This window comes from Prinia subflava, chromosome 2 (genome assembly GCF_021018805.1).
Source record: "Prinia subflava isolate CZ2003 ecotype Zambia chromosome 2, Cam_Psub_1.2, whole genome shotgun sequence".
NCBI lineage: Eukaryota > Metazoa > Chordata > Aves > Passeriformes > Cisticolidae > Prinia > Prinia subflava.
In genome coordinates this window covers 77,409,693-77,424,260 of record NC_086248.1, presented here as the reverse complement: position 1 = coordinate 77,424,260, position 14,568 = coordinate 77,409,693, and the positions used below count along the sequence as shown (strand labels likewise).

Genomic DNA, 14,568 nt, shown 5'->3' with positions numbered 1-14,568 from the left:
CTGAGATTACAAACATTTTAAGTGTTTTACTCATGTGAGCGGATTGTAGTGGGATCAGTGTGGCCACTTACTGCGCCATCTTCAACAGAGTTCACAGTGTATGAAGTTTTCTTCACAGTGCAGTGAAGACTGCTTTATAACACAGAGGTACTCACCACCAGTAAACTGCATTTACTACATACAGGTAATTTCCAAATACTGCTATTACCCAGGAAAGTGAAGAATTCCCGACTGTTGCTGGCGTTGCCATTAGAGGGCCTGCTACTACAGAGAGCAGCACAGGCTCACTTGAAACAAGTGCAGCAGGGTTTTCTTCCTTGGCTCTGCACGGCTTGAGGGGCAGCAAAACACTGACCACACCTCACTGAGAGGTCTGAGACAGATGGAAAACAAATACAAAAGGGAAAACAATGCCAAGGCCAACAGCTCCACCACATTTCCCACTGTTGTGGGGAACAGCTCTTCAGTTACGATTCCTTACCCTTAAACACATTCATTCACTTGCAAAAGGCATCCATGGGTTCATCTGTCTTGAAAGCTTTTGCAAGGGTGTCTATGACACCCAGCATCAAGTCAGGCTTTAAACAGATAATACACCTCACCATTTCCTAAAATCACCTTACTCACATTAGGTTCCTTTCATTCCTCTGCCTACAGAGCTTCTTTTCAGTGTGTAATGAATTCCATCCATGCAGGTATCACATTCCAACATGGAAACATGCTCCCTCTATTGCCCCACCAAATTTAAGTTACTTCAGACAGTGAGGGGATATCAGGAACATCCATCTCCTCGTGAGAGCCCAGCTGGATTCCTCCTCCCCGTTCCCACCAGGAGGTCTGACGGCACAGGCATGCTGCCGCCCCTCTGTGAGGAAGCCCACGAAGAATGTGTATCCAAAAATATATTCCTCATTCCCAAACACTGGAGTTCTGTACGCTTCTGCTCTTCAGTTAGGCTTTGCTGATTCCCTAAGACATTTCTGTATATATTTTCAGGCCCTGTTTTCCAAGCTTCTCTTACAAGCAAGAAGAATTAGAACCTTGCTCTCTTTTTAATGGAAATTAAGTTTCTCAAGCAGAACTATTTCAGGCACTGAGGCTATAAGGAGGTAAAAAAAGAAAACAAATATGCAAGGACTAGCAGACTATGTGACTACTACATATTACCTCTTCAGACCTGGCAAAAAGATCCTCAACCCAGTCCTTGTTAAAGTCAAAGGGAGCCTTTCTAGCAATGGCAGTTAAAAAAATAAATAAATAACAAGAAAAGGCAATGTGCAACCCAAACTGAACTTCTGTCAAAATTTGGAACTAACTGATACAGTGCTGGCCATCTGTGGAAGGACAAAATCTACCCCTGGTGAGTCAGAAGTATATGGACATGGTACTTTCTGTAAGCCTGGAAAAGGAAGGAGAGCAGTGTTTGGTTTAGAGCAGCAGCACAATGCCACTGTTTATCTGGCAGGACTGTGTTCAACTGCGTTTGTAGCAGTGACTGAGCCAAAAAATGAAGTGATAAGTAGCAAGAACATAAACACGACAGGCTTCCAGGGAGAAGTACCTCGGCTTGAGGCACACGTAGGTGAGATTGGACAAAGAGATAAGAAACAACGGAATAAGCTTTTCTCAAAGACCTTCACTCCTCCACTAATGTCAATATAATAAAATGTATTATATTTTATATAATATATAAATTATATAAAATTTAAAATAAATAAATAAATAAATAAAAAATCCATGTCCAGTAACTGCTGATTTCATTACTCATTCCAACAGCTCTGCAATCCTGATCATCGAGTGCACAGGCCTTGACCTCAGTACCTGTGGCACTCTCCAGCCACTAAATCATGCTACTATAGCCTAAATCAGCACACTGTATGTGAGTCTTGAGAAATCACTGCAGAATTATTAAACTCATTGAGAATAAGCGACAGCACAGGGAACCACAAAGCGTGTTAAAATAGAGTCTCTGCTTTCCAGCAGCGTGCACATCTTGTCTTTGAAACGGCAGGTGAAGTGCTGCAACCAAAACAAAGCAGCGGATGAGTGTACACCTTGCAATGAATTACTGCCCTTTGAATAACAATATTTTACATTATCTCATAAATGTTTTCTGACTCTGAAGACAATCTGAAGAATAACTGATTTTTGGAAATAGCACCTGAGCAGCACTGCTGTTTGTTACTCGACCTAAGAGCCTATTATCTTTTTAAGATGCAGGGCAGAAAGGTGAAACAAAATTGTATTTTTACCCTGCAGGTGGCTTTCATCATCTCAGAACTCTGGAAGAAGTTGTCCCTGCTCTATATTCTGCCAGTCTGATTTTACAAAGACACGGGCTTCAGTAAACCAGGAATGACTGCAATGAAGTAACTTTCACTAAAGTAAAACAGCTGGGGAAAGAGAAACATGCTGCCTTCAGAGAAAAACTAAAATCATCACCAAGAATCCCAAAGCAAAACACAAACAAACAACTCCCCCCAGCCTTATCAATCAAAAACATTCACATAACCAAAAAAGGTTTTAGTGGAATGGAAAACTGAACACACCCTACTTCACTCCTGGATGCAAAACTTCACTCCTATACTTAAATAGGAAACCAGAGACTTAACTGACCAGCAAATGAAGCTGTCTTGAAGAGCAGATGTGAAGACTACTACGATATATTGTACAATATAGTATTATGAAGGACAGATGTACACTCTGTTGGCACTGGAAGCAACTGAGTGTTTGCCAGAGAGGGAATAACAGAAAAATCTTGGAGTGAGTTACTGCAACTATGTAATAAAGGATTCAGTAAAACAATCACCACATTCACACTTATGTTCTTGTCTTGCAAACGTCTAGATAGTTCTCAGGGACATGAAACAGGGCTACAAAATCATAGTAGTGGATTTCTGCAACATTGAGCCAAAGGACCATTTATTTGCGTGTATGTGGGCCCGTAGGTACCACCCTGCTTCTCTGCAAAGGTGCTGGGGGCTGTGTCTGAATTGGGTGTTATGGGCAGGAGCATAGCCAGAGCACAGCTATATTCTATCATTTCTAAATCCAAAGCACTGCTGCAGCCCAGTATGAATATCTAACTCTGATCAAGGTATTGAAGCAAAGTGAGCTGCCAGGCCCTCATGCTGTGCATAGCTGTGACTGCCACTGACTGAAATGGGAGTGCTGTGTGCATTCAAAAAGCACATCCCTCAACAATTATCTCAAATATTCTCCAAAAACAGCCCAGAAGAAACAGATTCTGAAAGACCTGAAGGATTCATATGAAAGCATTTGCAAAGAAAAAAACCAACAAACCACCAAATTAAAAACAAACACCCCCCCCCCCCACCCCCACCCCACCTCACTGGGCATCTACAAACACAATCATTATTCTCTCCCCATCCTATGAAATTAGGAATCTTAAATGTATGCCTTGTATACCCACAGCATGAAAACAATTTATCAGCCTGTCCTTTTAGTGCTGGATGTCTGCCTTGGTAAAAAGACAGGGTAAAAGAAGGGACAAAAATTCTAATACACCAGAGAAAATATCTTATTTAGTGCACAAGTTACTTCTTGATTTAGAAGGTGTCTTCTAGGGGAAGGGAGTCTCTCTACCAATCAGGAGGCAGTAAGGCAACTCGATTTTTGTATCCTTATGCAACTTTCTAAAGAAGAGGCTTAAAACTGCTCTAGAAGGGCTTGCTTAAGCTTTCTTCCTGTTGCTCTGTCTACAAAACAAAAGCAGTCATGACTGGCAGCACAAGATCAGTTTGTATATAGAGAAACAGAGCACTTACCCTGAAAACCAAACAACCCAACTCACCCCCAGCCTCCAAATTAGGACTCTGCACATGCACACTGTAAAGGTCTACTAGCACTATAAATAACTGAGCACTAGTGGCTCACACGTGCTGTCTTGACAAAAAAGCCAACCTTTTCTTGATACAGTTTGTGGAGCCAGGTAGAACATTCCTGCTCATCTTCTGGGACATCCTCTAGTGGAATCCGCCTGCCAATGGTAAACAAGAGAAAATGAAGAGTATTAAATACTTTGACTTTCATGAACAGCACTTGCATTATACAGACAGATTATCTGACAGGAAACTCACTACATTTTCCACCTTGTTTTAACTTGTGCGACACCTACAGCACTTCAACAGGTAAATACGGAGGAGATTTTGAAGAAATCTGTGATAGTCCCCAACTAATTGCCAAAACAAATTTAGCCAAGAGGTGTACCCTTCCTGTAAGAGCCTTTCAGGATGGGCAAGCAGCTCCCCTGAGTTGGGCAAAGCAATTTCCATGCTATGCCAGACTGACTTGCAGCAGGCTGGAATGGTGCAAAGGGAGACACAGCAAGAGGAGCCCCTCTGCTCTGCTGGAGCCATCTACAGGCAGGGCTCCGTGAATGCCATCCAGCCAGGCCGTGCACACCAGACACAAGGACACCAGCCTGAGCTACCACGTGGGAAGAGGAACCAAGAGAAACCTTCTTTTTACCCTTGGACAACAACAGTTCTGAGAAAAAACCTTTTTCAAATGGGCAAAAAAGGAGAAGTTAAAAGAAAAGGTCACCCTGTTCCACTTCATGTTGCTATCCAGGATAGAGCAACTGGACCAGCTCACTGGTCCATGATAGCTCTCAAGGGGTTAGGACGAACTGCTGACCACTTGCAGCATCACTTCCAGGCTCCTTTTCTCCAACCCTACATCATCACACGCCCTGAGTGCCTGTGGCACAGGTGCTGCTGGTAGAACCTCACCTAGGAATTGGCTCTCTCCCATTAAATTAACGGGAAGCTGTTAAAGTATTTGTAATTTATAGAAACCTTAATGAAAAGGAATCCAGGTAATGTTTTTTTCATTAAACAACCCCCTTCTTGGTAGGAAGGGTGCAGCTCTCAAATACATCCCAACCAGATGGGGAAGTCCTGAGCCTGACCTCCACTAGAGGAACTGGAACTATCTCTGGAACTCCTGTGCCAGAGAAGGTATAAAGCAACTCCACCTGAACACTGAGATTGTGTTTGGTATTGTGGCCAAGTGAGTGAAAAGAGGCCCCAGTGCTGCTGCTGAACTAACAGACACACAAATGAATAAAAAAATAACAAACAAAAAGTTCTGTAGAAATTTATGGGCTCCTCATATTCTTATAATCACAGAACTTTACCAGAAACACTTCCCAACCCATACAGTTTTCATCTGAAGTTCTGTGAAGTAAGGTTGGTGGAGATCTGCTTTCTGTTACCCACTTCAAAACATTCCCTTATTTGACCAAGTGTGATTTCAAGTACACATTCCTGTTAAAAAGGAATTAAAATATGCATTACTTGCCTTACATATAAATCTGCGTGATATTTCTTTCCATTTAGAACTCCCAGCAATGTTGGATTTTCATTATTTCTAAAATTAAGGGTAGAATCATAGACTGCAGAAACTACAAGAAGAAAAACAGGTTATATGTTTACTGTGGTAATACAACAGGAATAAGTAATTCTCTCTCAGACAAGGAGAATATTTAGGTAAGTCATCAGCAATAGCACCACAGTTTGAGCTGTCACCAAGGTAAAAATGACAATGGACTATTCAACATGCAGGTTTTCAGATGCCAAATAACCAGTGAGTCTTTCAGGAACTGCACCAGCAGAATGGAAAGGGTTGCTCTCCATCCACCCTTGCCTCCTTCCTCACCAGGTGCAGAATGATGGGCACAGGGAACACAGCTACAGCTTCTGACAGAATTCACCTAGACCTCCCAGGAGTCAAAAGGCTGCAGAACTGTTCCCTTTTTCAGCTCACTGTGAATCACCAACTACCCCCTCAATCTGAGGAAACAAACAGGCAGATATACATTTAATAAACAATGAACAATATATACCCTTTGACTAAGAACAGGTGAAGTGTGTGTGACACACCTCCTGCAGCAGGAGGGCTTAATGCAGCCACAAATGGCCGGGGTCTGACGCAGCCCCCGTTCATGTCCATTGTTTGGTAACTCAGGCACTTCCTCCAGGCTGAAGGCAGAGAGAGAGGGACACACCACATCTTGTGTGAGCTGGCTGCAGCTATGAAGACATGCAGACGTGAGCAATAGAACATAAAAGTTCTGCTGAACAAAACTGCAGCCAAACTTCCAGCATTGAGAAAACTGTTTGTGCAGCTCAGGACTGAGCTGGAACAGTAAAACCATTTGGCTGATGGCAGATAAACTAAAAGAGCAGTAACAAGCAGTTGCTACAGGAAAAGTATTTACTGCTTAGAACCACATGAAGTGTTGCAAAAAAGTTTATCTGAACACATCCTTAGATATACTGTTTTCCTGATGTCACAAAACTACCAGAGAACAATTCATTTTCCTGATGCTGTGCATCATGGTATGAACTGCAAGGGCAATGACAGCAAAAAAAATTTTCCTGCTTTTTGTCACAAAAGTGACTAAGAAGCATTTTCATGTGTAGCCTGTTGTATTTTAGGCTATCTGCTCCAGAGTTTTGCAATAATTAATAAAAATGCATGTGGTGAACCTTTACTATGAGACCTCTTGATCCACCTAAGACTTTTATTACACAGGACAGATTTGATCTTGGTTTTGAAACCCCTCTAACTATAAGAGATAAATATGGTTTGGTCTCAGAATTCAGCTCCCAGAAACTCACCACATCATTTGTTACTGCAAAACTGAATTCATAGTGGAGAATAGAACAGCCTGGCTTCAGTGCTGAAAGGAAATCCTGAAAACAAAGGCCAACAAAACCCTGTCAGTGCAAAAGGACTGTCCCTCACTAACAACTCCACTCTTCTCCTACTACAGTTAAGAGTCTTAGTCCAAACTCAAAACTAAAAACAAGCCCAAATCTACTTCAAGCACACTACTCTGCCTGTACAAGTATGAAATTACTTTTTTTAATAAAATATCTGCCTTCATTTTTAAGCTTCTTAGTGTAGAAGGATTTTACTAATCTACTCTAATTTACTAATCCAATGTAATTGAAGGAAAACAAGAGCTCAGTTTGGTTTATAGAGTGTAAGCTTCTTAGTTTATTCTTTAATAGCATGAGATTATTCTAACAAGAATAGGGATGCAATGAAGTGAAGTATGATATACACAACACTTTTTCTTCCCTCTCTTACAAGGCGTCTACATTTGAGTTTTTATATGAATTGGGTTTTGTTGAGACACATTGGAAGATAATTCTCCTGTTCTGAAAAAAACTTCTGTGGAGATGGTCGGGAATATCTTCATGTGCTGACAGTCTTACACAGAGCTTTTCTTTTCTCCAGGGAAAAAAAAAGCTATTCCCGTTTCCCACTGGTCTGTAGTTTAATATTCTAGTACCTTTTAATAGCCTATTGAAACCTTTGGTGCCAAGCAGTGCCAAACCCAAGACAATGACAGCAATGTGCAGGAGTAAACAGACCTCTGTTATGCAGACATAACTGAAGACAACTAAAGATTTTAGCTTTCTCATTCTGAGAGTGCAAGAAAAGAATAACAATGAAAATGTGCAAGAAAAAGGCTGAAATTAAAACTGCACGAAATTAAAATTTGTCAGAAAGCATCCAACAGTCAAAGCAGCATGCTGTGTGACACACTGGAACTGGTTATCATTAAACATGGATTTTGTAATTCATAATTAGAATTGGACATCTCATGATTTTCTCATCCAAAAGCTGAAGAATCAGAAAATTCACATTCTAAAACAAACACATTTTAAAACAAATAAAAAAATAACTCCATAGTATCTTGAAAACATTGCAACTCTCTCAGTCTCAGGCTAATATAAGCAGCATTTGAGAAGTTTTGCTTCAATTGTGAAATATTTTTTCCAAAGGAGTTATAGCTCAGAATCTGTTTTTCATTAAAAACCAAACACAAAATATTTGAAAGCCTTTTCTTTCTGTCAAAAAACTGATTAGGTTTTTTGTTGTTGTTTTCTAATCTCTGCCCAGCTTTTTTTTGTATCATTAACTTTTGGTTCCTTCTACAGCTTTCTGACAGAGAGCTAAGTACTTAAGAATTTAATTTCTTAACTTCAACCTAAAAAAATCTTTGGATTACATATCTAGAGAGGATTTTTCTTACTTTTGACTGTCCTCTTGAATTTCACGCCTTATTTTGTGGCCATGGTGGATTATGCCAGGATGATCCACTGACAAACCAACCTACAGGCCATGAGTATGGCTACCTGCACCTTCACACTCGCACAAAATGGTCTGAAGACTGGAAAAGGGAGGGAAAGGTACAGCGACATTCAGTGCATTGCTGATATGACACCACCTAGACACAATCCTTTGATTTAACATTTCATTCATTGGGCCAGCTTGAACAAAAAGCACTCATTCTCTCAAACTTGGTTACTTGCTCTGGGCGATGAATAGAAACCCACTTAAAACAAACAAAACAAAAAACAAAAAACCAGGACTAGCATGCAGCTCATGGGAAAAAAAGTCATTGCAATACCCCCAAACACTGTCATAGTGAACTTCATGAGAATATCACCCTGGATTTTATTCTGATGCATTCCCTCTAGGACAGCAGTTCCCAGTATACACAACTGGAGGAAAAGGTACACAGCAAAACTTGGGCTTATCTACAATCCATCACGAAGTACATTTTTAAGTACAAGTCTTAACTAAATAAAAACAGTTGAAAGGAACTGCCTGATACAGAGCCAGACAATAAAAGTAACAGTTAAATATATATTTTGCAGTATTTGAGACATCTACTTTTACTGTAAATAATGTTTTAGAAACAGATTTGTATTTTCATTTGCTTCCATGAACAGTACAGGTAGCAAATTCATTAAGAAAGTAAACAGCTTCTAGTAATTAGATTCCTGGAGCCTGGACCTATAAAACTATATTGGTAGGAATGGTCATTGACGAAAATATCAGAACAAGTTCAGAAAACATTAAAACCTTTCTTTCTTTAAGAATCAAATTATGTATGGAGAGCTGAACTTCTGAAACCAAGTTCTGGAGCAAAAACAGTTCCATTACCACTTATGAAAGAAATTAGTTAGGAGGGAAGGTTCTTTACTTGCTATTTTGTGTGAAAGGTATTTTTATCCAAATACATCTGCTGACAGATATGACATCACTGGTATGGAGGCAGCTTCCAATATATGCAAATTAAATAAATTCCTTCTGAAACTAAGTTTTTTAAAACAGATGGGCTTGCCAGACTGATGTCACTGATGTCTATTTCCAACTACTGTAGAACTACTTCAGAAATCCTTCCAGGGTGACTGCAGCATGTAGCACTAAGACTTGACACAAAGTTTTGAAGAGGACCAACCTGTGATCTCTGCTGCCATGGGTGAACTACATCTACAGCCACAGAAACCAGCATGTTCCCATCCTACAGTACTACAGCCTCTGACACCCTTGGCAGAAAGGAGGGGAAAAAAGGGACAGGAGCTCTGTCACACCCAGCTGTGAAATGGCCCCAAACCTGTGACTTGGCCCCACTGCTATATCCTGCTGCAGCTACATCCCTTAGCAAGGCACTCCAGCCAGGCCCACCACCCCTGTGGGAGAACAGAAGCTCCATTAGCCTAAATGGCAGAGCCCAAAATGGGCTCGGGCAGCTCAGCACCAGCCTTTCACTTTTAGAGATGCACAGGGATATGACCTAATTTCTAGACAGAACTTACATTTCCCCATCATGGACTGTCGAAAGAGACTGCCATCACATTCTCTATTCAAAAAACATGCATGGACTTACTTATTATCTGTACACAGTAATGTTACAAGGAGTTCTAAAAGATAAGATATTTTTTCAGATGCTCTTTACATGAATCCCTTGTCTCTGTAGGAGAGAAACATAGAGTAACCCAGGCAGTAACCCTTCTATCTCCCTTTCACTGCAAAAAGTACCAAGGCAAGTAAAGCAACAAATGTAGAAGAACCTGCAACACCAGTCTGGGGTCATCAAACTCTCAGACGTTTGTTGGTTGGATTTTTAAGCTCAACAGTTTTTGCTGAAACTGTGTATGAGAAGATGCAACTCTGCTTCTCCTTGAACCCTCACAAGGAAATACTGCCTTCTTACTGGCCTTACACTGCTGGATCTATCAAGTTACAGCTTCTGGATTGAGGCAGTGACATATACTCCCCCAAATAAGTAAGGAATCTAGCAACCTCAGTCTTCTTTTTCTGAAGGTATTTCAAATATTTAGAGTACTAGTAAGTGTTATGGTAGTGTGTCGCATGAACGTCCAAAACGTTTTCTAAATGTCTCTTGGGTTTCCTAAAGCTAGGGCATCAGTTTCCTTTTGGAATGTTTTCCCACGAATCAGCTACTTGTCTACAACCACATCGGATTTTGCTGGCATTACACAGAGCAGTGAAAAGAACAAAATCACCACCAAAATAACCTGTTCCTGATTCCCAGCTCAGGGCATTTGAGGCCACAGAGTTTTGACTCGTCGTTCTTCTGTGCCTCAAGTCTACCAGCCCCTGCCCTCAGCAGAACAGTCCCTTATTCACAAGGCAAGGCCAAACCGTGCTCTCAAGGGGGTTGCTGGATGCTTCACATAACTTACCCCTTCTTCATGGCTCAGAAAGGATCCAAGCTACGCTATCCGCCTTGGGGGTGGAAAGTTGTGGGTGCCTGGGAAGCTACAACAGTGGTATGATCTACCTGGCTTGCCAGAGGATATTTAGAAGAAATACAAGAGCTAGCAAGCCAGCTGACTGGGGAGCTTTTCTTACAGCAGCTCTCCCAGATACGCCACATGAAAACACGTCTTCAAAGACAAAAGGAGTTTTGACATTAACTTCAGTCAAGCTGGAACATTTTCTTCTGAACCAGAAACCACTCATTTCTTTCTTACACATCAGCCATCTCACACACAGATCTCCCAGACCCCAAAGACCCTGGAACACTACAGCTACTTAGCACCGTCTTTCCTCTGCCTGAGAAGCACACAGAAGACTCTGACAGACAGTATTAGTCAAAGAATTTGATAGACAGTACTAGTCAAAGTCTATCACTTCAAAGACAATAGGTACAATATTCTTACTGGTGTCACTTCAAAGTTGTGAAATGCAAGTAACCAGAAATAAATGGGAAGCTCAAAACAATATTAATGAAGAAAAACTTACTCATGTTCTGTAATGCAGAACCTTTATAAATTTCACCTACATGTATCTTCAGTCAAGGTCTGCTCCCCTTCCTCAGCTCCATTAAGAAACTCTAAAGAGCAAATCTATATAGAAACTTAAGGCAGAATATTTTTTGATTTAAAAACTGCATTATTTGAGGCAGTCATTTACCACAAGAAATTATTTTAAGACACACTGCCTCAGACTCTCTACTGATATATTTGCTTCAGAATAGAATTGCTTAGCAATAACTAAGAAATACTATCCTTTGGCAATAGGTACAAAATATGCAATAAAATATGTACCAGTTGGTACAAAATATGAAACTGAGATTCCTCAACACGAGTCACAGTTAACAAAACATAATAATAAATTAAACCCCCAAAAAACCAAATAAAAACAAAACAAAGCAAAACCCAACCAAAACCAACCCCTCAAACTGATTCAGGTCTTTGTTAATAAAACCTGAAGCTAGTGAAAAAACGGTCTGAAAGCATCCCAGGATTTTTCTGCTAGGACACACACTACAGGGAAAAGCAAAGCACGGCAAACTGTCAGCAGTTAGAGGAAATAACCATTTAGCATCATCCCCTGTGACTTTCCTTACCTACATTTCTCAAACACTGCACGGTGACAGCGAATCCTTTTGTTCGTGGCAGGAGGTGGTACTTGAGCTTGGGCAGACCTTTGGCTTCGGCTACCTGCATGCTGATCTGGTGCTTCTGCTCTGTGAACCTTGTGCCTTCACAATGAATCAGGAACTAAAACCAAGAAAGAATCACAGTTAGACAGAAGCTCAGGTCTTCTGGTGCTGAGCAGAGGTCTCTTGAATTCCCACCAGCACAACCCAAATTAACACTGCTAGCAGGGATGGGTGTATCTACATACACACTTATGTAATTTATCTGACCGAGGTAAAAAATTCCAACCAACCAAAAAAACCCCAAACCCCAAAACCCCAAATCCAAACACTCATCCAACTTGCCATCCGGTTTGAACTTCAGCCTTCAGGCTTTAACATCCGCTCTGCTACTTGCCACCAGAATGACTCCGTTTCTCTGAGTCACTCCATCTCTAATGAGCTGTTAGAAAACACTCAAACACACTCCTGCTGCAAATCTCTCTCTGATGGTAGAGTTCAAATATCATGGCATCTAAAATTTGCTAAGTGTCTAAACCAAACACATTTCTAGGAAATGCTTCAGTGCCCAGCTTGTTTGCCCTCACTCCAACCTGCCTGCTTTCCCTATGGCACTTGAGGTCCTTCAGACAGTAACTTTGATGCCAGTGAGACAGCTGGTAACAGATGTAAAGCAGCACAGGCAGGACAACTGAAAGGCTCATGCTCTTAAGAACTATACAGTGCAACTGCTCAGACAGGAATAATAACAATCTTCCCACTGGCAGGCAGGGGAGAGCACACAGATCTTTGGAGATTTACCACTTGCTCATCTGCTTTCTGCCGAGCATGAATGCAAACTAACACATCAGAGAGTATTGCCAAATCACATGAAGTATGTCCCCATAACCCACAGCAAAAATGTAGCCAAAAACGACAGAGATACTGAAGAAACTAGCCAATCAGTTCTAGCTCATCCAAGAGTGCTTCTACTTGTGTGTTGCACGAATAATGTTATTCAGATCGATGAGACATAGAGAAACCGATGAGAAAATCTCTCTAGTTCACTTAGCATGCTTTGCCTTGTCTACCTTCCAAGGTGCTATTGTTGTACCTCGTGACATTACATCATCATACAAAAGAAATTAAAACACTGCAATAACCCCAGGTGTACATCAACTATTATCTCCCTTACATAGGTACAGCTCCTTTTTAGCAATCCCTCTACAGGAGTATCTACAGGATGGTGGTGGCTGGTGTGCACTGATTAGAGTTGAGCTGCCTGCCTGTACAGAAAAGTCACAGAGCACAGGCAAATCTCTGGAGAGAGACTGAAACTAAAATCCCAGAGGCACCCCTTTGCTAGACAGCCTCCTGCCTGGAAGCCACTTAAACATCGAAGCACAGAGATCAGCTTTGATTGCTTAGCGCTCATTTAAATCAATGACAATTAACAAAAGAAATCTGTTTCAGCACATGAGAAATACAGCATATATATCTTCATGAAGAAAGAGCAACAGCTTCTGTACGCCCCGGGGACGCTGCTTAAGATTCCACTTCTTTGACTGAATTGCACTCTTGCCATCACTAGCTCAGAAGAACTGCAATTTTTATGATTTCTGAGTAGAGAAAAAATTCAAAGGCTTTTCGTTCTCAGATAAGGAATACTAAAACATTATAGTGATGCAAGAAGTAAGACTGTCATATCACTGAAAAGTGACATAATTCCTCTCCCTGGAACACAGCCAATGGCTCCATCAGGACTCTTCAATGACCAGGTGGCTTCCACTTGTACTGGGCCATGTCTGACCAAACATCTTCACAGGAATGGCAGAGTCACAGGGAAGGAGAAAACACTAGTATGAACTGCAATCTAAGGTGAGAGAGGAGCTTAGAATATTGCTGATGTGCTTCAGTACAACATTCTCACATGCATCTGTTACACAGCCATGAACCCCTGCATCTACCCCTATCCAGTGCCTGCAATTAGGGAACCACAAAATTTACTGAGTGGATCACAGTGCAGTAACACTTGTGCAGTAGCATCTGTAGGGCTCCACAGTACAGAGAAGGAAACAGACAACACAGTACATGGGAAACTCCACAGGGAATTCAGTTGAGAGTATTCTCCTGATGCTCCCAAGGAAGCTAACGAATCAAGAGTCTCAGGAACAACCTCACACTCCATTAGCTAGTCCTCACTCACCCAAAAGTGTTCAGGGTAGTCCCGGAGATTGAGCAACTTCTGTACGACTGTTTTCCGATCCTCCTCCCACTTGCGCTTGCAGAAGACGATCTCTAGGAAATACCACATCCAGCCAATGACAGGCATGTAGGAGAGCTCCTTCTTTGCAAGCACTTTGGAGCTCTGCAAGACAGAATCAAAGCAAGTCAGCGTTAAACCACCTAAGAGTGCAAGGTGGGTATGAGACTTGCATAGCTAAACACAAATGTATCAATGCATATTGAGCAGACCCAGTTTTAACACCAGTTTAAAAGCAAAACAAAGAAAAATAAGTTTCTCTCATATGACAGAACAGTCAAATCTAATCTCAAGTATCTGCATGGAAGACTTCTAGAATTAAATATATGTGAGTGTGTGTTGCTCTAGCCCACCCAAACACTGAAACCCAAAAGAGAAGCCAAATTCCTTCAAACTTGGAAGAATCCATGTGAATGACCCGAGCTGTATCATCTAAATTCTTAATTCAATCAGATCCTGGCAGTGGCACCTCAAGTTCCTTTAAGATACCTTGAAACTATATTTCTCCCCAAAGCTGGGGCATCTCAACATGGGAAAGAAAAAAAAATAAATAAAGCAGGGTCACAGAGCCATTGCAGCACAATAT

At 41.3% G+C, this 14,568-nt stretch overlaps 1 protein-coding gene across 2 annotated transcripts in view; it reads right to left on the bottom strand.

The window, feature by feature from the left end:
• AGPAT4 (1-acylglycerol-3-phosphate O-acyltransferase 4) overlaps nt 1-14,568 on the bottom strand; it is a 74,514-nt gene that overhangs the window by 13,675 nt on the left and 46,271 nt on the right. For both annotated transcript variants that reach the window (XM_063390638.1, XM_063390639.1), the window contains 4 exons: nt 13,926-14,087; nt 11,708-11,861; nt 5,326-5,428; nt 3,925-4,000 (listed from right to left, as the gene is read on the bottom strand). In XM_063390638.1, coding sequence (XP_063246708.1) covers nt 3,925-4,000; nt 5,326-5,428; nt 11,708-11,861; nt 13,926-14,087 — 495 coding nt within the window. The remainder of the gene's footprint in view (nt 1-3,924; nt 4,001-5,325; nt 5,429-11,707; nt 11,862-13,925; nt 14,088-14,568) is intronic.